Source organism: Neodiprion lecontei, chromosome 6 (genome assembly GCF_021901455.1).
Source record: "Neodiprion lecontei isolate iyNeoLeco1 chromosome 6, iyNeoLeco1.1, whole genome shotgun sequence".
NCBI lineage: Eukaryota > Metazoa > Arthropoda > Insecta > Hymenoptera > Diprionidae > Neodiprion > Neodiprion lecontei.
In genome coordinates, this window is record NC_060265.1 from 21,004,419 (window position 1) to 21,029,554 (window position 25,136).

The following is a 25,136-nucleotide window of genomic DNA, read 5'->3' on the forward strand; positions in this document are numbered from 1 at the left end:
AGAAATCTAATATTTAATTTATTAGAGGGCACGATGTACATTCAATAAAGTTTATCCCGATTATCAAGATAGCAAGATATTCGTGTATCTGAAATCGATTTATCGGTAATTAAAATATAGTCGCTTGATACATGGTTAAACGAATTCAAATTTGAATCTAAACCCGCGGTGTCGAGATTAAAAAACAGAAGACGGCGTTTTTCAACGACTGTATTTTGTTTCTTGCTCAGCACCTCTAGTCGGATGTTCGGCGACGTAAACTAACAACAGTAGGAGTTGGCACATTTGATTGGCAGCACTCAGGAAGGAGGATCATTTGCAGAGTTAACCAACCCTGCGACATGATCTACGATTGTGCGGGCAGCGGTCTATACATAATGCATGTTTTCGGTGGATATAATTGTATGCGGTATTACCCAAGGGAGGTGCCAGGACTCCGGGGGTTCCGCGGTAACAAGGCATACCATCAACTCGGGACTCGCGGCCACCTTCACAAACCTTCGCGTAGGTGCTTGGTACGTGACAAATATCCGCAGAGAAACAAAGAGAGGGGGAGAGCTTTCAAAAACTGCGTAAGAGAGGGTTCTCAAGTACGAAAAACTGCTGTCTTTTCGATCGCCATTAGACTTTTGGATAAATAGCGACGATAAGATTTTACTTGAAGTCGTATCGGGCATTCCGAGCAATACGATTTTGTTACATTGGATTGCGTATCGCCATTGAAATTACGTACATGTTACGCATATTTGCCAAGTCACGTAGTCGGTGGCGCCTTTAACGGCCGTCCGCGGTACTAAACGCGAACGAAACAGTGATTGTCAACTGTTTAGTTCGGACGAATTAGGTAGGTTAGTTTGTTGCGTGATTTTGAGTCTGATTTGCGACTCCGTCTTATTTTGTGTTAATTTCCGCGGGTTGACCGATTAGCAGTGTAATCGATTGTTGAGTGAGTAGCGATCTGTTTTCAGTGAATAAAAAATTCCTGTCGCGAAAACATGTTTTATTATAATACCGGCAACCACGGTGGGGTGAAACAGGTCTTGTGAAATGAGCGTCTCTGTGACGTAATACTGACTCTATTCGTGCGACGTAAGTATAATGCTATCAACAATATATTCCACTAGTATATGATATATTAGTGATTAAAAAGTTGCTCGAAAATTTGGCCGGCTTTCATTGAATTCAATGCAGTAGCGTAAGTAAATGTTTTGGGAGAAACATTTGTCACGCGACTTAGTCACGTTGAGTCGGATTACGTTCGATGTGTTTGTTTACATCGTATTAGGCTAAGTTATTGTCCATTTAATGGAAGTAATGAGTCCTGCATCCTAGAACAAAAAACGAATGTTTTATGAAATCGAAAAGAGCTCTAGCGTATAGTCATTCCTCTAGCTGAGATCTGTTGGTTTTTTTCCGCTAATAAATATGTTTGCCGAACTTTCATTGGAAAAAAGAAACAGTCAATAAAAAAAAAAAAGAAAATGTTAGTAATATCTTAAGATTGAAATTTTGTCTGAGGTTTCTTTGCGACTAGTTACGCTACTGCAGTCGAGACACCACAGCCTGCAAATATAGTATAGGTGCTTTGTGTGGAAATATTGCCTTTTGATGCCCAATTACAGGGGCGCTCGTGTTTTATATCGGCAATTCCCTGTATCAGAATGCTTTATACGCTGGTGATGTGATAATAAATGCGAGGGGTGCCAACCGAGGGATAGAAATAATAATGACAACAATAATAACAACAGATATATATAAAATTACTTCCCTCGATTTATATGGCGATATTTCGACAAACTGTGGGTCAATATCGTGACGTAAAGTAGGCTGTAAAGTTCAATCGCACTTGTTCATACGATTTTTAAGCGTCGTCGTTGAGAGTTTATTACTGCAGTTGATTGTCGTCATTATATTTAAACTTTACAACGATGATGAGAATGGTCTCGGTACAATTTTATATCCTTAATAATTGATAAGGCATGGTTGATATTAATTTAACAAATTGAAGATACTTTCGTTGTGTGATGCAAAGCAACTGGTGTTAATATACACATAATGCGGTCGTTTCCTTGACCCTCTCGAATGGTTCTGTTTTCTTCGATGTTTTCATCTTACTTTTTCGCTTCTTCTTTGAAAGAGGGTTGTTTTTATCAACCTATCAAAGGGGGAGACTTAAGCTGCTTATTCGCTGCAATTAAAATGTTCTCCTCAACTGCCTGCTTAGGTCCATTTATCGTTTAGGCCTTTATTTAAGCCATCATAACGCAGCATGGAGAATTTTCTGTGTACTTGTTTTTTTTTTTCATTCTTTTCTCTGATACTATAAAAGCCGTAATTGCCTCTCGACGTATTTATATTCAGTTTGATTGATCACAGCTAGGTAATATTCAGACTCTTCTTTCTACAGTAATCTTCATTGAGATTTAAATGACTGCTGAAATAAATGTGTTTGAAATCATGCACTGAGAAAAGAGTTTATTTACTGTTAACAAAACGTATTTTTGAATATGGCGAATTAAATATTTTGTTAGGTATTACTATCAATTTTTTTTTGAGCCAAACACGATTTGCTAATTATTAACAAAATTTCCATCGATCATTATTTGGCTCAAGTAAAATGTGGTAATAATAACAGAACGTCTATTTTGCCATATCAAAATATACATCTGTTAACAGTAAATGAGCTCTTTTCTCAGTCTGCAGTGTCGGAAATCCCAATGGAAAAAATAAGATCAATACAGAAATCTTGAAAGCTGTGTTTCGTACAAAAGTACCGTCTTATCTATCGGTCTGAACTTTAGACATGCAATATTCTTCGTCGAGCGAGTAGGTGCACAACATTTCGCAGAAGTTTCATCGGCGTTTTACCGATCTTGTGTTCCAGTGCATATTCCTTTTCGAAACGGTTTTAGCGAACGTGATGAAATTACCGCACGAGGTAAAAAAGAAACGCTCGAAGCACGGCCAACAGAAACGAAATCTTTGTTCTATCTCTTTTTCTTCTGCATTTGCGAAGCCAATTTCCCGGAACATTAGCTGGAGGCGGCCTCCGCTCTCCTCCTCGGGGACCTGATACGCTCGATAATTTCAAGAAAGTATGCACCGTGTGTGCTACGGCATCCTCGCGGAAACCAACGAATGAAAAAGTGATTCAATTATTAAAACGACGAAATGAGACAAAAACTCGCAGCCGTCATGCGATCTTCGAAATTTCGGAATCCAACGACGCGCAGTGCTCGCGAAATACAGCGAGGTAAAAAATGATTTGACTCACCTTGTAACGCATGTAAGGTGAGTTAGTGTTATCGCTGTTTGAACTCGTCCGAAGAACTTTATTCAGCCCGAAGAAGGGGGTCGAGACCCGAAGAGCCCCGCGAGGTTCTTATACCCCCTTAAAAAAATGTTGTTATTGGTTTCCGGGATATATTACGTCAGATTCAGTTAAGTGTCAATACTCGGGCCGGCGTATGTGGTCGGAATCCGAAATTCTGCTGACGATCACCCAGGGACCCCGTCAGGGCTGTATCTATTAAGGGGTTCTGTTCACTCAACCGTCTACACTACACAGAACTGCTCCCCAAGGGTTTTATACCTGGGATATGGTGACTCGGATTACGTCATTGTGCAGAAATATTTCTTGCTCGAATAATCGAATTTGCTTCGCAAAAAGTAGATCAATGCATTCTAGAGTCGGTGATGTTGTTTTGTAATTTAATTTTAATTTCACTGAAACACAGAAAGGGGTGAAGGAATATTTGATTGTACAGCACTTACAGTTGAATATACGGTAACATTTTTATTATAATTTGGGTTACATAATCTTCGAATATTATTGGCTGTAATGTGTGTAAGTGTGTATACCTCGTGGCCGACGCCGTAGTACGTTGTTAATGTAGTTATTTTTAACATTAGTATCACTCTCTAACTGTATAGTAACTTTAGCTAACATATTATGTAATATTTATACAATATTTATGCGGACAGCGTGGCTTGACTGACTATTCCTATGTACAGTAAACCATATCGTTATCTTGATACATATTATATATAGCCTTGCGATTTGCAATATTTATTCATTGTTAAAGGATTTCAGTACTGATAATTACAAATACTTTTTTTAAATGCTTATTATAATTCGAATATGTACGACAACTCGGTACAGCTGTGATCGGTGTTTAAAAAGTATACCTATACGTGTAATGAACAAGGTAAAGGTTAACACGGGAAACGTTTTTATTTTTTGCTTATTCATCTTCAAGGACAATTGCTTAACAAGTTCAGTTGGGTACTTATTATTATACCGAATGAAATTGCTAACGGGTGGTTTTGCGGAGGAAACACCGGCAGTTATTATTTTTAATCTATTTTTAAGCTGGAAATATAACTATAGCTTGTTACATTTCGGGTGCAATGACAGTGAGTAATCTAACACAGTCTAAAACTACCATCAGATGCCAGAAACCAATTCGTATAACTTTCCGTAATAGTATTATAACTATAATCAAATTCGCGTGTCATTATAGAAACTAGTGCTATTTTAATTGCGAATTTTTAATTCCATTTCGTTTCTTCGCTTCTTTTCTCAGCATAATCTATATGTGTGTACACTTAGTCATACGGTGGGATTAACACGTTTTCCGCTTAAACCCCAATTGTTAGGGATCAAATATAACGGTTATTTTTCCCGAGCGTTACATTATATCGATGTTTCACTTCTGAACGCTACTAAATCGTTACAATAAAATGACTTTACCACAAATATTCCCTTATAGAGATGTCACAGTTCCTCAGAGGTTGTATCTTTAAAAAACTGGAAAAGATCAAACCTCCACGAAAACGCGGAAATATTATTGGTCCTGTTATTATCTGACCGTGTATAATCCTGTACGGAGTTGCTGAATGCAGTACCTAGTCGGTATTTTCAATAATATACATAGTTAAACCTTTGTTAAGCCGGCTATGGCAATGTAGCATAATAAGCGAATGCAAAGTGCAGAATCAGTCGGTAATTAACCGCTTTTTAATTGCGGAAAAACAACATTTTTCACTCCAGCAGACCCACCTTACGGTTAGACTAGCATCGCCACATATTAAAAATCGTGCAAACGAAGCTGAATTCGAAAAATTTCAACGCGAGATTTACTCGCTAATTAATCGCTGTCGATTGACGTTAGTTTCGTCCTCCTAAAACCATCCTCACCCTCAGCCAGTCATTACGCAAAACTTATGGTACGTACGTAAATTCGCTAATATATGGACGCGTGAATTATTCGCTAATTAGACGCTGCCAGTAGACGTCGGTCTTACTTTCCCAGAACCACCCCCTTTATGACATTCCACCCCTGACGTCGAAAAACCACAGCGATCGTAATGAGAAAGAATAGTAACGGATACTAGACTTTTCTGGTAACAGCTAGAAAACTAATTTTCATTTTCTACCTGGAACTATATTTTTCGATTGTGGTAAAAAATGAAACTAGTCAAGGACTGAGCGGTAACCGGCACTAAAAATTTCTCTCAGTGCGATGTATTAACAAATTTACGCACGTACAAAAAGTTTTGTGTAATGATTGGTTGGGGGTTTTTTTGTTCTTCTGCAATTAAAAAGCGTTTAGTTAGCGATTAATTCTACAATTTGTATTATCACTTATTATGTCACAATGGCATATCCAGCTTAACGGAGACCGTAGTTAAGTAGAGTTTATATCTACAGAAAGGACGAAGGAGCGAATTATAATCCTGCACATAGGTGTGTGATTTGATATCTAGGCATTGCTCTTTTCGTATTCGTTATATATATATATATATGTGTGTACGACCTATACATATATCGTAATTAGTCAGGCATGTTTTACTTTTATTACTTACGAACCTGCATCGAGTAACTTTTATATGTATATATATTATTTATATATGTATACGTAATTTACAGAACGCACTACAGAGCGGCGGAGAATAATTATGAGAATAATTAATTTGTGGGAGCTGAAGGGCTGTGAACTTGTCCGTAGAAGACGCCTCGAGGCCTGCAAGCAGAGCAGTCGGACACATCGCTACCTGAAACGGATTTCAACCCGGTGTAGAAAATTAGGGTGAGCTGGATTTATCATGATAAATTTATTTTCGTCGTATTTTTTGTGTGCCATTATTCCTGAGGAAAGTAATTGCGAATCCAATGTTAATCGGTTCAATTTAAGGGAGGTAATCCGGATAATTTAAGAGCAGTCGAAAATTAGCATTTTATTTAATGTTTTATTGTTACTAGACTAATGGATGGAAAAGAGTGAACCAAGACGTATTTAAAAATTGTTTAACCCTTTTTTGACACACTTACTTCTGGCCACATTTTTGATATACCGGGTCAGTTTGACCCGGATTGTGTTTTATCCACCTGGCATTGACAACCCTTTGGTCGGATTTTAATTTAAAAATTCAGGGATATACTTTAAGCATTCCTTAATATGTTTGCATAGTTGAAATTCCTAAAATATAAAACAAAATTGTTTAAAAAAGTGATTGAAAATTTTCAATTATGGAAAAGTGAGTGTTTAAAGAAAAATTCGTTAATGAACCCTTCAGTTCTGAATTCGCTTTGCAGAAAACGATTGGAAAAATGGTAACCACATTTGTAGGTGAATGGAATATCCGAAATACAAAAACCAAGACTTTTCAGGATCGTCAATATAGCCTATAAGCTTTTACGGGACGGATTTTTGATAAATTGAAATTTGGCTTACAATTAGCTGCGACTTTCTTTTTTTGTTTTTGGTTTCAAAGTGGAATACGGTAGCTTTCAAATGCATTTTTTTTTCAATTCCATTTCGTCCATTATTCTAGCCACAATGCCACAATAAAATGATTATTTTCTACTGCTCTTACCTGAGAACCCGTCTTATTGTTAATTAATGTTTTCCTTGAGGCGAAAATATCTCCACATTTGAGCAGCTTGAATCGAGTTAGGTACTCGTCGATTTCGTACACGGTTAGTGAATAACGAACACTCTAATTGTAACTTAGAAGTAGCCTTTTGGTCGTCCGCTGTATACGATATGGATAATTTGTCAAACGAACGTACGGCTTGAATACACGATGTTATACGTATTGCGGAACCTCTCTTTGCCCATTGGCAATGATCCCCGTCGTTGCTTATTCAGCACGATATCAGGCAGCAGCACCTACCTCGTTATTTTCGGCTTACGCCTGCACTGAATGCCCACCGATCCTCTGACAGGTATTGAAACTCTGTCCGTGCCCGATTAAGGATCATGTTTTGAAAACGTAAACTCCTCGTCAGGTGCATATTCAACGGCAATAAACGGTAGCATAACAAATTTGAAGATAAATAAACAAATTAGAAAAAAAAAAAAAAAAAAATTGTTCTCTTTTGATCCTTTATACAACGTATCTGTACAAGAGTTCAAATTTGAAAAGTAAAAATCGTAGCCACTGCAAGGGCGGATCCAGGGGTCTAGGTCGACTAGTGATAATTTTTCTAATCTCTTATTTGTGATTTTGTGATTTGATTAAAATTATTTTGACGTATAACAATGAGATGCTGTTTCTTTATAATGAGATTTATTATATTAATCGAATTGGAGCCTGTTCTGACTAGATCTGACCAGATCTCGACTAGACCCTGACTCGAAAGCTGGATCCGCCCTTGAGCCGCTGTATACGGCATAATACGGAATCCATTGAAATAATTTGTTCGAAATAGTTTTGAAATCACATTCGTCGTGCAACTCTTTCGTTTTTCGATTCTGCAACTCGGGGCGATTGCTGTTGAAATACGACGTCACACGGATGGAGACGAAGACGCGATTTGATAGCGTAACAGTTGGTTCTAATGAATGGCCAGAAAATGAAGGGACGAAGGGATAACGGCACGAAAGAAAGAAAGGGCGAATGAGCGAGGAAGAAGCGGTTGAAGTGGATATTTCTTTTGCGCAAGCGTCGAGGTCGGGGACGCCCTCGAGTAATCTTTAAGCCGCCTACTACTCGCCCTCGCCGCCATTTGAATCCCTCGCTGGCCTGCACCCCTGTCTGGATTCCTCCCTGTTAATTTGTACCACCTCGATTCCCCCAACAACATGAATTCCCAGTTAACACTTCACTTCCGACTAATTACTTCAATCGATACAGAAATTCACTTAGCGGAGCATTCTCACTTATCGTTAGCAAATCGTCAAGTTGTACGTGTACTAGACGCAATCAATTCTCTGATCGGTTCAGAGTCATTCTCCTTTGACACGGTCTGCAAGAGATATCGATGTCACTTGAGTATCTTTACACTGTTATACAAAAACGATAAAGGCTCGATCTTTAAAACTTTTCAAGTATATCGACCTACCTCGGAGTAAATGTAGATGCCTGTAAAGTGCTCCTCCATGCCAGCTCTCTGGACTTCCGGTCGTCGTAGCCACTCTAGGGACTTCGGGTTTCACTTCTCTTAGGGCCGCGGCTTCTTCGGCTATTTTTTCCGCCTCTCGCTCCTGAAAATGGAACAGAAAAGTTTCGGCTGATTGCTTTCCAAAATCGGTGAAATTTATTCGCCAAAAAGTGTTCGGGCTGTACAATTTTTACACAAAAATTACTAGTCGAACTCGATAATGGAAAGTTGAGTTTTTTTTACCGGTCTCCATGTTTTCGGATTCACAGACCTCCATTTTTCTACACGAAAAGAAAAATATTGTAGATTTTACGTCCCCTGTGGTTACAAATCCGTTAGTCAAAGTAACAAAACCAATAGTATAAGAGTTACAATATGCTTAAGTAGATCCACCACAATTGAATTAGATTTGACCTCGAAAAAGTGTTGTTCATACGTTCACCACTCGGATATAAAATCTACGCGACATTTTTTCTGCTTATCGACGTCTCGACGCGTGAGTGAAACGATATCTCGAGAGCGAATGAACGGATTTTGATGATCTTGATCTCAATCTATGCGATTCATCTTACAAATTTAGAAATCGGTCAAGCCGTTTCTGAGTTATTTACGAAATTAAAAATTCATTTTTTCCCGACGATACACTCGAAACGGATCAACTAATCTGAGTTTTGTTTCATCTAAACTTTGGCTTCGTTCAACTTACTTCCTTTACTTTCGTAAGTAACGGGAATAGCAGGACGATCTAGGATCGGTCCTTTCGGACCACTCGATTTTCACGCCCGTAATACCGTGCGTCGAATTTTCCAATTACGTCCGAACGACCGGATGAATTGTTTCGTAGATATCGTGACATTCAGAATTGAGGCATAGCTTTTCCGCGACCCGTTATTACGTTGCGGCACTCATCGCGATCAACCACTCCGTTATGCAGTGATGGCCGTAGTTACATTACGACCCGCGCATATACAGACACGGTTGTGCGTGTCCGGACCATCAGAGTCGTAGTGTTACACCAACGATGTAGTTCAACTTTCGCAGGTATGCTTGTATCTTGGGCATTACCGGGACTCCGGTATTAGGTCGCATTGCGTATGCGCCTACTATTATGATATTGTTTCCCTCCAGGCAGGGCTATTGCGATTGTCCAATAGGCCCTTTGCCAGCAATCTACTTTGGATGAGGTAATCCATAACGCGGAACGGGGCACGGTGCTTTATTTAAAACACCATTGGCTTGCTGGCTACCTGTTCAGATAGCAATCGTGAAATTACTTAAATTAAGGCCGCGAGCGGTGAAATTGATTAGGATTAAATATTTCAGTACGGTGCTGGGGAGAGGGGGGGGGGGGGGGGGGGGGTGATTGTTCGGTGTAAGTCTCGAACGAAACTACAACCCTTCGCTATTCGTCTCAGTAGCCAAGTTTTTTGTACATCTGAAACGTAATTACTCCGTTAACTTTTGCAGACTGAATTTTCACGTTTGTTGTACGTACATTACGCATCTCGTATTATCTTCTTCGGGATTTCGCTTCAAGTTTCGAAGATTGTTGATCACTTATCTACTATTTTCATAGAGGTTTGAAGTCGTAATTCATGAAAGTTAAGGAGAATATCTGCGATTCTTGTGCCGTTTTTTGCTCACTTGAAAGGAAAAACTTTTACTGTTCTGCGTAATAATCTACGCGATTTAGCGGAGAAACCTCCGAGGTAATTTATAATCGCGTATTGTATAAAAGTCGAACGTGTCAGTTGGAAGACTATAATGTACAGGGGCACGTGTGTTCCACTTTTGTATCCCTCCAGGAATAAACTCCGGACCACTGCCAATTACTAGGATGTCGGCATCGCATGAGGCCATCAATTTTTCAGATGCTGCAGCTATTAAATATAGATGCGTCGTTATCTCTCAAGCACTTGGTTGGAAAATCCTCTTGCGATACTTATAACTATGCATGATACGACGGTGAATGAGCAACGTTTTCATCCCATGGTTATTATACAGGAAAAAGAATATAATCTATTGTCAAATCCAATGTTGCGCGGTTTTTCAGATTGAAAATTGCATTGTAAAATTTCTCCACAATTTCTATATGCAGTGCCATTTGCATATTATAGTCTCGTAGAGAGATCCATGCATTGAGATACGAAACCTGGAGCTGATGATGGTAAACGATATTACCGTGCATTCGTTATCAACCGTAAACACGCCGAACGGAGCCTTGGTTATAGTAGTGGATGTAACTCACTTTTCTGTGATTAAATATTCAGAGTTGAGAGAAGTCTGTCGCACGTATGAAACATTACCGTGTCCAATGCGGATCGTTGCATGTGCCACACGCGATGAAGAAAGCGCGATGTTATTCGAAATCGCCTATGAATTTCAAGCGACGGCGCAACAATGCGACCGTGGCAATTCACCTGCACAGATATCGCGATCAATTATTCATAATGCCAGTCGTAATAGATGAGGGGTAAAAATCTTGCCTCTCTACGGGGTGTGTGTAGATATTGTGTGATTTAATTTTGTTTACGAAAGGATTACGTACACTGTTCATATGTAAATTGTTATCAAGCATTCAGGGGTGTTGACGACCACCGTCATGATGTTCGCTATCAAAGTTTCATGATGTTTGGGATTTAGAGTAATTATATTCCGTGTGTATACAGCGAGGGGCGCGTGGCGAAGCAATTCGTTGAGGTAAAACATCGGCTGGAGATGTAGGGTTGCGCGCAGATGCGACGAGTATTACCGAGTCTTGGATCGGCAGATTTCTCAGTTCGAAACAGCTCCTTCTCCGTACGGGCATGATCCATGGAAACCTTAAACTGGCTTCCTTCTTGGCTTGCGTACCACGATATGCTGACCAGGTAATTTTGTCTCGTCGACGATTCGTCCCGGTAATAAGAGGCAGATATTGTAGGTAGGATTCGGAAAGGAGCCTCTCGATGAACAGGTGGTCGCTGGAAAGGCAGGTCCGTTGTACGACTGTACGCCTATACCTATGTTTATGCGTTGTACAAAATATTAGGGTTAGGCATATGTGCAGTAATACCCATGCAACCGTGCCTCCGAGCGGAAAGGGGACGAGAAAACGGACCAGCAAACAGCAGAAGCCCCCCTCGGCATTGCTAAATCGATTAGTTGCGATAGGAGATCTTCTTCCTCGTTCCGGATTAACGTCCTTTAATATTTATACAAGTTGCTTTCGAACCCTGATTCAGTTTACAAGTAGAATCGCGACTATCCAGTTACGCGTCAGAAGGGGAACTACTCATCGCGCATCACCAGACATTGGGAATAGCTAGCCAAGGTAGGATGGAAAAAGTTTTCGTCGGAGGCGTAGGAGGTAAATTGTGTACCTAATAGCTCATCGTCGTCGGCTTGAGAATCTTGAGTGCGTCAGACATTGGCCAACTCAAACGCTTCGTAAAAAGCGGCAGGTGCTGATCATCTTGCCTGGTCTAGGGTGAGATTGATTGTAAGTACCGAAGGAAATTCAAGACGCGTGGGCCGTTACATTGCCTGCAATTTACCAAAGTAGTACGTGAGGTTTTGTCGCTTGCAAAAATAACGGGGATAAGTCGTCGTGAAAAGTATGGTAGGTAGGATGTATGGAACGAACGATGCGGAGGAGACGGAAAAGGCAAAGTCTGGAAAGCAACAGCATACCGAATCACCAGCGCACAGATTATACCTACCGAACAACGTTGGCGCAAACTCCGCGTATCATGGATGAGTTTCACGTGGTCCCATTTGTAACTTCGCTCAGCCGTTAAAGTAGGTAGAAATCCCTTTCCCTCCCTTTCTAAACGGGCAAACAGCGCCCGAAACCCTCCCTCCTTCCACCCCCCGCGGCAACCCGCGCGTTATGGCCCGCTCAATTGTTTCAGCCCCGTTGATCCAATAAAGGATTACGGGTAAAACAACTCTACCGTGTGTCGGATTTTACGCAGCCAAAATCGCTAGACGATTTTTTCTCTCCGCTCCGTGCCACTGCAGAGTTATGTACACGATTTTGCCCGACTGTTCATCGTTGTTTTCAAATTCCACAAACCACTGAATTTCAGGCTTAATTCGCGATGTTAATCCTTGAAACTGTTACTGTGGACATCCCGATGTTTTATTGCTGCAGGTTATCGAATATCAAAACAGAAGAACTAATCGTATATTAATGAAGGAAACTACACGGAGGTACAATGTTTCCGGAATAAATAAATGAAACATTTGCGCCGTTACTCTGCTAGCATTGTGAATCAATATTGAAAGTAACGTAGTTCCCGCTGGTCGTTGAAAGTTTCGTGCAATGTATTTATTATTTCACCGACATATTAACAAGGTTCAAATTTCAAGTAACGTCTTTGGGCTGTTCCTTCCACCGAGCCTTGTTACTCCGGGTCAGAAAAATTCTTCGAGTGCCACAGCACCTTGACGACCTTGTTTCTCGTCGTTTTACTCTCTTGCCCAAGATCGTTGGGGTCAGCCTTCTTGCCGTGATGGGGTGATGAAATTCTCGACATCTTTGACGGCTGAGTATCATTCGGAGTTTTCTGGATTTCACGCCATCGCGGTTCCTTGTCCGGTTTTACCACCGCCCTAACGAAGCTGCTTAAATTGCGACGGTCCTTACGCAGGACTGCGCGAAGGGTTGAAGGAGGAGCCGCTGCATGCTTGGCTTCCGGCGACTTCATGGACCCCGCGTTTATCCTCACATTTGCTCTAGCCGAGTCCTTTTCCAAAGTCCTTATTTTTCCCTGTTTACGTTTGGGCTGATGTTGTTGCTGATTTGCCTCGCCCGTAGTGGATGTCGTGCTACATAAACACGGTTCATCCTTTTTCGCGGCTTGCTTCAGCTTTGGCGTTGCTTTCAGCGGCGGGTCGTCGGATTGCCGGCAGCGTAGCTTTCTTTTCGTTGTATCAACTTCGGGCTCGGTTTTCTTCCGTTTTCGCGAACAACGCCGAATGTCTGCACTGCAGTCTCGATTCTGTTCTGCAGGTACCGGACACGGCTGATACTTGTTCGGAGTGTTGTACCGCGACAAACTTCCGAGGTAGGCGCAGACACCGCGGATCCTAGACGAATGCGGTTTTAGGACGGATTTCACCCTGGCTCTCGGTGAAACGAAACGTAAAAAGAAACGCTAAAACAGGACTACGGATCGCTTTGAAACGGGTTAACATAACTATGAATGTAATACTGTATCACAACCAGTCGAAAAATGTTATAATATGACGACAAAGAGCCCGTGTTCAAATTTCAGTAAATGCTTTCACGTTGATTACATGGATAACTCATTAGCAACGATCTTTATCATCACTTGGGGTCTATATATCTACCTACGGGCGATTTTGGGCAACAAAGGTACCGATGGATTCGAAGTTCTAAGAATAGACAGAAATGAATCAATTTCAAATATAACTTGTACTTTTCTCTCGTAGTTTGTCTTGGTATCTTGTCCAAACTATCGCTTATGACAGTGATGCCTGTGAGGCATTTCCTGTCGAGTGCCATGGAGTCGAAGGTTAGGCCATGGGGATGGTTTTCATATGTCGGTTACATAACTTTGTCTATTTACTGGGTGCTGCGCTCGGTTCTGAACTACATTTTCGATAATCCATACGTTCGACATAGAAGATTGATAAACGCTGTAATAATTTTTTTTTTAATTTTGAAACCAAACCGGTATCTTATAACCTCCGCCGGGATTCATCTTTCAGAACGTCATGGTGCAAAAACATATAATGTCGTAGTTTTAAAATAATTGTCAATCAACGTAGCCACGAATCAAACAAAAGAGGGTGCAACGTTCGGCGTGTATACATAATACATTCCTCACTCAATCGTAGTGTCATGCATATAGTCGTTAGTAGTTATAGGTATGTGTATATCAGTGATTTAGTCTATTCTACGCCGCAGTTATAGGTGCGAAAGTAGAGTCAATTAGGGTTCGACATGCAGCCTTTCGCCAAACCGTAATAGGCGACGGTCGTAATCAATGCAATTGTAGCCAGAGAAGCCCGTATCCCCTATATTCAATTAATTCCCAGAGTATTCGTTGAGCACGGAGTTGGTACACAATCGCGTTAGTCGCATCACTTTCGGTTGGCTTACCTCGTCGATTCGGCGATGTCGACGATTCGACGGCGCGGTGGGCAGCAGACAGCTGGGACGGACGGATGGAGGAAATAGTGAAGCACGAAGCAAGCTTCGCTGTTGGTACATACCAGCCACTATATCCGCTAGACGCAGCATCATTGTGGGAAATTGATTATACTCTGGATAATAATGGATTTGCCAAGCTAAGGCTTATGATAGTTCCGGTTATAATAATACACCACACTTATCCATGTGCACGGGGTTATTTCGTCCCCTTCTTCCGGAAGTTGGAATCCTTAGTCATCGCCGTGCAGCGTTAGTATTTATCCGGATTCCTAAATCGTTCGAACGATACTTTTCCTACACTCAAGGTTAAAATACGACTGCAGATTTCTCACTCATATTTATGCAACGGTAGTTTATCGCGGTAGGGGGAATCGTGTTGTTCGTTCCATGTGAAAAGTTTGGTAACGCGCGAAACTGGGGGAATTTCATTCGGTCAGAATTGGGGTTCCACCGACTTCGTGGAGTAACGTTAATTTGAAATTTTTAACTCGATTCGAATCGAACGCTTGGCTGAGTATCTCGGAATGCCGTCTCCTCTTCCCCGATCTCGTTGCAGAAAAGAAGTGGAAAAAACGAAGAGATAAAGGGGGAGAGAACTGCTGGAATGGTCTTGTAGCAATAAAAATCTACGTTGCCAAGAAAACTCGTGTAAGGCGCTGTATCTGAAAGACTCGAGCATTTCGCTGTAATCGACTCTCATCCTGCCACGTTTACACGGCAAAAAGTTTTTCCATTGAAGAAACGGCATTTGCGCAAATTGGACACCGTTGTACGCTGCTCTTGCTTAATATCTTGATTTTACTGGCGCATCGAAAAGCAATTGAGAATCACAGACGGTGCGTATAACCAGCCACGAATTTTTGTTTTACAAATTTTCTCCAAATTCCTTCGCGACATGCATCACCGCAAGACAAGGTACGATCCCTGACTGGAGGTATAAACATATCTCTAAATTGATTGTCTTGGATTGCCCTAATTCATAGTTTAGGTAAACGGGTTCGAAGCTATTGCTACGAAACGGATTGAAACGAAATCCAGTCACTCTGATCGATAAGTATATTGCATGGAACTTCGAGTGAGAATGTTCTGCGGTGGAATTGTTAATTCGAGAACAATTCGGCGGTTATAAGTGGAGAAGCTCATCTCTATTCGAATTGGCGAGCCGAGATTACAAGAGTATCTGGATTGGGCAGACAGCGAAGGGCGGAGCCAGTGCTGCAACGATCATAATTGAATCAACGGTGAACGCCCACGCAACACCCTGCTACAACCCATCTGCCCTCGTCTCTGACTCCATGTTACGCGGTACAGTTTGCTACAGCTTCCTCAAACTACTCGTAAAGGAGTTTCATCGTATCCAATGGTCAGAGAAAACCAGAGAACCCTTTCGATAGGTCCGGTCGCATTGAAACAGATTGCTCGGCAAATCTATAGCATTATTTGAAATAACCGGGAATATAATGTAATAGACATTGCGCTGTACGTGACTTATCGTTAGTAAATTGGAAATTTAGACAAGTTGGTCATGAATCAACTACTTTCGTCACTAATTCTGAACGGTGGTATAGTTAACGTTCAATGAAGTGCTCGAACCTCTAGGCTTTGAACCTCTTACCTACAAAGCAGATTGATGGTGTTTCCAATTTGTTGTAAAAAATCTACATCAAGGTTTAAGAACGGAATAATATGTCCGTGGCATTTAGTCTGGGACTGTATTCAGTCATCTGTATCTATTAATTAAAAAATTCACTGGCATTTTTAAAGGTACAGTGGTGAGTACAGCTAAAATTGTCCCTCTTCCCTGTACGTGAAATGCCAACTCTTGACCTTCTCGAAACCCTTCGGGACTCGGTGATTAAATTGAAAGCCGTGACTACACCCAGCTTTTACTTTGGCTCAAATAACCCAATGACATTTCCGACGCGCACTGTTTTGTACGTCAAGTTGTCGCGAAGCTAGGTGGGCTCGACGTGTTCATTTCACGTTGCATCCGTTCCAGGTTAATCGCAAGACAGTCATGGATAATTCTCTTCAAAAATCGGAACAGCTCTATGTAATGAATATTTCATGAACGCGAGTACGTTATAACACTGGTAGCCAGCTTCGCAATATTTTCAAGAGATTACTGGCGGGTCGATACCGACTGTTAAATTTATCCTATAACGTTGTCGCCAAACAAGTCACGTAGGAAAGAAAAAAAGTAATTACCGTCCTCAGAGGGCGTCTAACGACGACCCTCCACTCGGTCGAGGTGCAATTAAAAGTTGCGGCCGAAACTAACTAACGTATCCATCGTGTGATTTAAATGGAGCTGTCCCAGTTGCCACTTTCCAGTTCCCGTTTTGCTGAACGCGCGGGACGTTTCTCGAGTACGGAACAGCCGGACGTGACGTCATTTAATTGTAACTGATCGGGTGCCAGGAATGTGTTTCACGGCTTCGGGGTAGAAGGGTTGATATACTTTCCCCTGATATAAAGACAAAACGGAAAATCAATTTTCCCTTCCGCTTTTTTACCAGATAACTCCTCATAAAAACATCCTATTCACAGTCGACATTTCCTTGGTGTTTATAGCCTGTAGTAAGGGCTCGTCGTTTGAATTGATTAATTCAACGAGCTTCTCTTAATTGGTGCCGGTGCGTAATTAATTAGGAAACAATTGAGCTTCGAAATGGTTACGGATTACGCAGCCTGAGCCGCTCTCCACCAGAACCTACCCTTCGGAGCCAAAAGCTCTCGAATGGAAGTGCTTCTCAACTTACACGGTGTACTGAACTGTAGGGGGTTCAGAATTTTCAAAACAGCATATCATATTATTCTTCCGGGCGATGAAATAATTTGAATCGTAAAGTTTCACTCCTAGAAGAAACTTAGGCTCGAAGACTTGAGTAAATCTTATCCTATACCGCTTTCTCCACTCGTTTGATATTGAGATTGCAGAACCGGAGTTCTGCCAGTCGTCGTACAAGAGATACGCGAATGTATCCAGATGTTGCGAAAATGAAAATACTCGGTTGCTGGTCCAGTAGACCGACAAATAACTACAAATAACGTTTGGGGATTACTTACTTAGTCACCGCAGCACAGTTGCGGGGGGTTCCCGTTTGTATCGTGGTAACTAGGTTCGAACCAGTCCCTCTCAATGTGCGCGTGTCTGTACTGTCTGGACTTATGTCTGTATCGCGCACCCTTCTCTGTCTCGTATGTGGGGCCCAGCCGACGCTGTGGTGTTCGGGTAACAGGAGATGGGGGCGAACAGGTTCGAGGAGAAAATACAGGAACCCCTGCCCTTCGTCTCACTCAACACGTTCACCAACGAGGGGAATTGAAAAGCTGTCTATAGCAATCCTGAAGGCTTATCCAGGCTCTTTTCGACAAAGTCGCGGGCTCTGGACCGAAGGACAGACGGAAGAAACGAGGAAAGAGAGACCGAGGGCTTCTATCTGTTTTTGGGCGACTTTTTTGGCCCTTTGAATGAAAGCTTGGAATCGACCCGTGGTATTACACGATTATTGAACCGTGATCAATTACAGTTTCGGACCAGAGCTTGTGTTGATGAAAAGTAGACGTTGAGGAGGCATTTCTCTAACACTTTGCGCAGTGATGGGTCCACTCAATCACGATCACAAATTTCGTTTGTCAATGAATAATCGTTAACGTGCATGATATTAGCAAAACTATGCTGGAAAACGTGATCATGGGGTGCAGTGTAATTAGGGTCTAATTAGCAAGGTGCCGTATTGAACATTTTTATACTTCGTTTATGTATATTGCTATGCTGGTGTTAAAGCACAATTGGCAGAGCCCTCTCAAAAATGAATGAAACGAGTTTGGGAAATCAGTCTGAACAGAAATTTGGTAGACCCATTTTTTGGTAACAATTGAGGGGTATTTAATATTTCTCCGTACTTTTATTAATTGATTCCCAATTCCGCGTCTTTCGTTTCTTTAGCGTTTTCCACAAACTTGATATTTCTTATAACCGTAAGAGAATAAGGGTTCGTTGAGTTTCTTGATTGCAACTCGTCAACTCGTTGGCCGATCAGTTTGGGATTCGCCGCAATCGTTTTATCTAAAAAAAAAAAAATACGTCGGTATCACGTATGAATCAATTGAATTCAGTGTTTTTCAAAATCAATTCAGATTTTCTCAGAAAACGAGTAGACACACCAAAAGTGCAATGTATTTACACGCATGAAGTTCATTTTATTTTTGTGAAAAAATCGAGTGCGATTACTGTCAATATGACATCCAAATAGCAACCAACAACCACTTGATTCTCATCTTGATTGATGTCTGAAGTACTTGTTGTTTTATTACTTTTCGTCAATTCACTACTTGTGTCACTTATGATGAGGGCTTTTGAAATGACTCTGTTAATATTGTCCACGTAAATTGTTGTTACGCTCTACAAATATCGTTAATTGTCCTGGCGCAGGAGCGAATCGGTGGTGTATACAAGTGTATACAAGTTGATATCAATGCCTGAAGTGACAGGCCGAGAGAGGGAGAGAGAGAGAAGGATTACGATGGTCGAATGATCGATAATAGTCGTATACCAGGGAAAATAGCGATGCGATAGTGGGTGTGAAAGGTTGAGGGGCAAGTAGAATCGCTCTAAGTGATTAGACCAAGCTGGAAAAGTCGTCACTCCAGAACAGCGAGCATCGGCAACGGCAAATAACAAGTTCGTTGAACCTTGAAGCCCTGTCAAAATAATGCAGCGGTCATTTATTTAATTATATTAGAGAACCCTAAGAGTCGAGAGGATGGGGAGGTACTCGGAACACGATCGCGTGTTTAGCCATTGACTGAGGATCATAGTACGGTACGTACGCAGGTATTTACTGACACAATAATTATCGCGATTGACGGGAAAGGACGGTCGTGTGAGCAGTCGACCAACAGTCAATGAACAATCGAACCGCAGAGCAAACTGAAGGGCCGAATGGCGAACAGCTTGACGTTGGCCTAAAATTATGTAGATCCGTTACACGGCTTACTGTGTGCGAGTCGAGCCGTTGACTCACCGTTATATTTTTCCTAAAACAGGATTTTTTACACGCATTTTAGAAACTGTAATGAATTTATTGATTCCGCAAAATGATTCTCGTGGATTCCAATATGATTTATACAGTTCACAACTGGCATCGCTACGTGGACAGACTTCGGAATCTGAAAGGTACGAAGCAAGAATCAGTCCGTATAAGTGGGAACATCCTACTCACACGACGTAGAGACCGTTAATTTGATTAACTTCACCGTATAATTGTTTACACACTTGGTAATGTGGGACAAGGTGGGTTGGATTATGAGGCAAAATGGTGGGTATGGAGCATGGAGGGTACATAAGGGCCTGGCTCCTTTAGTTACAATCCAAATATACTCTGCTATTGCTTCGGTACTAGCTACAATAGTAGGTAGAGCTCTTTTCAGTCACCACTAAGTGATTAAAGGTACGGGAAAGTCGTTGCCGTATAATTAATCTGCCGGTGATGAATATTTTTCACGATTTTTTTTTTTTATTTTCATAACCTAAGAGGCAAATATTTCTCTGCCATTTTTCCCAGACGAAATTCGACACGGTCAAAGATTGTCACGCGGTACTCTCAACACTGTAACTTCCAAAAGGTTGAGGAAAAACCCCGTTAAACTGTACAGCCTGGAAGGAGACCACGTAAGAAGAAGAAGAAGAAGAAATGAAATTGTACAAATGATTGTTATAAACAAGCGTTGTGGATTACCGTGTCACACGAATCGCGTTATCTGTCTGCTCGTCGATTTTTGTCGAGGACGAAAACGCTCTCGGCATAGGGACGCGTCGCGTGTCTAGGAGTCGCGTGCGGCTCGAGTCCCGCAGTTCCCGAGTGACAAATTCTACTCCAGGCAGGCAACATTTCACCGTGTTGAACGTTGGAACGGATGCCGTGATTGTCATTTGTCGCAAAGTGTTTGCCGCAGGGTTACGTGTTTGCGCGACCCGCCGCCTGGCCTACAAAGCGTGGAACGCTGAACATATTCGCTCGTATTTGACGTAGAGTGTTTACAAAGTAATCAGGAGTAATGACGCGTGTCTCGAACAATGTGTTATAACTACGTTTTCACCGCCGCACAATGGCCGCGTGACCGAGTGGCACTGGATACGGAGGAGACGTGCCTCCCACTCCGCACATGCGGGATACCTTTCCTCCTTTCTTACCCATCCACTTTAGCATAATGTTTGCTGATCTACGCCAGTACGCTATTCAAGCTTGAGCACAAACACGATTATCGATAACTAATCGCTTTGCGGCCCGCTCTACTTTCTGACGGACGAAGAATGATCAAAATTTCATTCAAAACCTTGCCAGTTAATGTTCTGCAATCCGTTACACGCGTTGAACCAGTCTTCGACACTCGCTGGGAACACAGGTTGCGAAAACCTTGCGGTTTGGAAACATGGAAAGTAACGAACTTACCGTTTCTCTCGGAGGACTCCAACACTGGGGCGATGTGCTGTGCCCACTGTGGGTACTCAGGGCGGAGTTTGACGCGGAGTTGAGACTCTGAGGGTGATTCAAGGGTGCCTTGATCTCGTCCTCCGTCGTCTCGATGTCGACCTCGTCGTCGGAATCGTCGTCCTTTTCAACGCTGGGTTCAGGGGTAGACTCCTGGACTATCTGACCCGATTCACCGAGCGGAGGACCCGCCCGAAGTACCGGGTGAAAAGCGGACTGATGCAAGGACGACGTGACTGGCGGTGCCATGGGTTCGGCCGTCGTTGCTCCGGGTATCGGCGGGGGCAGTGGACCTGGAAACGTGAAATGAAATCCATGAAGTAAAGGATCTACGCCGATCGTCGTCTCCCTCCTGGGGGGTTTATTCTTACCTGGGAAAAGAACGGGTCTTTTTGCCAGCCAGGGTAAAGCGTACTGCGAAAACGAGAAGCCGGGGGTTTTTACCGCCGCTGCTGCCGCGGCCTGTTGATGCTGATGCCACACGTAGTCCATGACGAAATTCCGCGACAATGGAAGCGGCAGTTCCGGGAACGGCGGAACTCGCGGATGCGTCGGCGAGGGTATCGGGGAGGGCAATTGCGTCGGTGGCGAGGATCTGGCTCGTTTAACGGCCGTTGGTGTGCACCGAGGTCCCGTGGGATTCGACAGCAGTCTCTTTCTGGTTCCTCCGTTGAACATCGCCTTGACGTCTTCCCAGGCGTGGACCACGTCGTCAGGGGGGCTGCCTGATAGCTTCATGTGTCTCCGCCACGAGTTGAAGTTCGCCGCGTCTGGTTGGACGTACTTGTCCGTCGGGCCGATACGGTGCGAATGGAATATGAACTTGTTCGGGGAGAAGAAGAGACCGCAGTAGGCACACTTGATGCACTTTGCTCGGGAACTGTTGTACCGTGCTGGTAAAAATGCGCCTCGACAACCCCAGGCACATTCGTGATGTACCGAAAACGCAAAGTCCTCGGGAAGTCTGGAGTCCAAAGATGTAAACGGGTCAAGGAAAATTTAAGAACGGAACATGTCGATTTGTTTCCATCATGCCCTTTTCGGTTCTTGGTTCCGTAAAAGGATGGCGACTCACCTAGGGGGCGCGTTATCGCCCAGGAAAGATTTGCAGAGTCGTTCGGCTTCCCGTCGCGTGATCATCCCGCATCTTCTTGAGGAAACCGGCATGGCGCCAGCTCTACGGAGGATTTCAAGCTGCACCGGTGTGCATTGGACGCAGGTGATGCCCAGGGCTACACGACGGTTGTGAATCTCGTTGTAGCTGAACTGCTTGAGCAGTGTATTGCTGATCTGAGCCAGACATAATCGTTCCTGGCCCTCGATCACCAGAGACACGATGTGGATCCCGTACAACGACACTGTTCCCACCTGCAACTCCTATCAGCTTAGATGCACCACGCAGCTCTGAAGCCGTTGGGTTTAAATTGACTTTTTGATCGCTTCTAGGTTTATTTTCGCTTGAGAAAATCGTGTATCTCGAATGAGACGTGACGAGAAGTTATTCGTACATTCGGAAAACTCAATGTAGTGCTTTGATCGATTTCTCAGTTGCGATGATTTATGTCGACTGTTGGTACTGTTACCAAATTTTTACGGTAAAATGATGTAATTACTAGAGGTAGGAATTTTTTCCCACGGATATTTGACGATTGGATTCGTGATGCGTAAAGATAGAAAAAAAAGTTCAACTCCGCAAGTGTTCCGGCTGCGTGAGTAGTCGATGATGTTTGAGATTTCTGAAGACAGTTTCAAACATCTGTAGTACATGTATTCAATCTACCAGGCATTCCGGAACATTTGTGATATTCTCTGTATGCAGGAATGGCAGCACTAATGGAAGTCATGTTTGATATTTATGAACGTGTTTGACTTTCGGATTGCGTAACTCGAAACGTGAGGTAATCGGTCGCTACCTGATTCGGTTTGGAATGCGACTGGGGCTGTGGCGACGCAACTGGTTTTTGGTTGGACATCGGAGGCAGAGACAATACCGCCGGCCCGTCCATTCTGAAAAACAAAAACGAAGTACAAAACCGAAATAAATCAGTTTCACATCATTCCATCGAATAAAACTGCACAAATATCAAAAGGTATAAAGGACAATGGAACGCGAAGCAATTAATTGGCTTTTTCCCGGAACTATTCTCGCGTAATGCGTTCTGCAGCCGCAGGTAAAATACTGCAGTGCACACGTACGGATATACCGAACCATTGGAATCCCCTCAACCCGTCGGTATTTATATTCATTATATTTTGTCAATCGCGCTTCGTACAATCCGTAAAATAGACACGTCGTTATTAAATATGTAAAGCTCATTCGTGCATTTAATTTGAAGCGAATCAGCCTGTCGCAATAATCGGGAATATGTAAATAAAGGTAGATACAAACGTTGAAAATGATATGCGTTCGCAAATAAATTTTTTAAATAATTCAACGAAAACGGCCTTTTTACATCAACAAATTCTCAACGCATAGCTCAGCTTAATGGATTTCATATAATGACCCATAAGCGTATCGATTTGTTGGGGTAATTTATTCTCCGACCTGCTTCAACGGTCCCATGAGCTCACGTACGTCGTAACCTGGATCTCCAGGGAATTAACACCCCAGGGAACGACTCGAAACTGGGATTTGTCAGGGCTGGAAAACTCCGATCGGCTCGTTTCGGATTTCTGTACATCAAATGCTACGCTTGAGACGCCAACTGCACTGCGGATCTGATACTAAAATAGCAGCTCGGATGAATTTTCACACTGACGATAGACAGAGCTTTTCTTAGGGTTGCGTTTACAATTAAGTACGAATTCTGTGACACCGCTCTTCGGTAAAGAATTGCAATTGCTCGACGATGGCGATGCTGATTGGAAATATTGAAAGTATTGTATGAGAGGAAAAATTGGTTGACCCGTGTATCCGCGAGAGGTTTCGGAGCGACGGAAAGCGCGTGAATTAATCGAATGTGATTAAGCCAGAGCATTGTCGTAGCTTTAAATGTCTATGGTAAGCTTACACTACCGAGTTCCTTGATCATCTCTTTATTGGACGGTGATTAAATAAATCTCCGAGGGATTAAGCGGGCGTTCGAATTAAACTTTGCATCTCGCTTCGATGACGTTCCTTGTTTTGCAACGCCAATTTGTTATTTAGTCAGATCTGTATATTAACCACGGGAGCTAAACCGTTCAAACCGTACGTCCAATTTTACAATTCATCCCTGACTTCACGCTCTATGTTTCTACGTCCGGAACTAACGATTCAGATGCGAGTTTCTATGCATCTTCTCAACGATATTGTCCAAGAATATTTCTAACTACCCGACTATTTTTAAACAAAAAATTTCCCTCACCACACCCACCATAATAGAAAATTAAATTATAACATCGCACATCGTACATTATCTTAAAAAAATTGCAGTCAGCCGTCTTCCGTTATATCTACATTCGTTAAAATTTAATTATCCTTACATTGAATTCACTTCCGTCGTATACGAGCAACGGTTAATTAATGCGGTCAATTCGTATGATCCAACATCCAGCGCACCCAGCGCAAGCTCGCTGACCATCGAAACTCTGCCCCATAGCCGAGTTAGCCACCAGGCCAGGCAGTGGTGCATTGTTTCACGCTGGATGAGAATTTAATTTGCACGAGGTCGCGAGAGGGACGGGAGGCTGAGGGCAAGGGACGAAGAGGAGAAAAGGAGGGATGAGGAGGAGGGGGACGGGTGCTGCCTTGTTTAAGCGTGGGTGGGGGTGTCAAATTGAATTATCCCCCACCCCATCCGAAACTCCCGAGGGATGCCGACGGCAACCCGCCCGCGCCAGCGCTCTACGGGACATTCTATGGGGGTTGTGTACGGTATTTCCATCTCCTCTTCGGGTAGGTGTACAACCTACTCTCTCGTACACGCGTACTTGCGTCGAGGTGCGCATGCATGTAATACCCTGGACGTATACGTGGGGCAAAATGCTTGGATAGATCGAGCTGGTAGAGGGGTTTTCAATTAAAATCAACGGTTTCGGTGCGGAGCCGGAGAGGTGGGTGACTTTTACCTCGAAAATTCTTCGCCTACTTTCTACAGTGATACGG

At 42.7% G+C, this 25,136-nt stretch overlaps 1 protein-coding gene and 1 long non-coding RNA gene across 2 annotated transcripts in view; one reads left to right on the forward strand and one right to left on the reverse strand.

Moving 5' to 3' along the window:
* The first annotated feature begins 804 nt into the window (after positions 1-804).
* Positions 805-25,136, forward strand: part of LOC124295068 — an 80,327-nt gene continuing 55,995 nt past the window's right edge. The window contains exons 1-2 of the long non-coding RNA XR_006904951.1: positions 805-1,089; positions 5,933-6,092. This is a non-coding gene — a long non-coding RNA (uncharacterized LOC124295068). The remainder of the gene's footprint in view (positions 1,090-5,932; positions 6,093-25,136) is intronic.
* Positions 3,815-25,136, reverse strand: part of LOC107221418 (SKI family transcriptional corepressor 2) — a 29,393-nt gene continuing 8,071 nt past the window's right edge. Inside the window, exons 2-7 of the mRNA XM_015660404.2 lie at positions 22,963-23,056; positions 22,125-22,426; positions 21,421-22,013; positions 21,011-21,342; positions 8,351-8,492; positions 3,815-6,057 (exon numbers count right to left, since the gene is read on the reverse strand). Of these exons, the coding sequence (XP_015515890.1) occupies positions 5,972-6,057; positions 8,351-8,492; positions 21,011-21,342; positions 21,421-22,013; positions 22,125-22,426; positions 22,963-23,055 (1,548 nt within the window). The 5' untranslated portion in view covers position 23,056 and the 3' untranslated portion in view covers positions 3,815-5,971. The remainder of the gene's footprint in view (positions 6,058-8,350; positions 8,493-21,010; positions 21,343-21,420; positions 22,014-22,124; positions 22,427-22,962; positions 23,057-25,136) is intronic.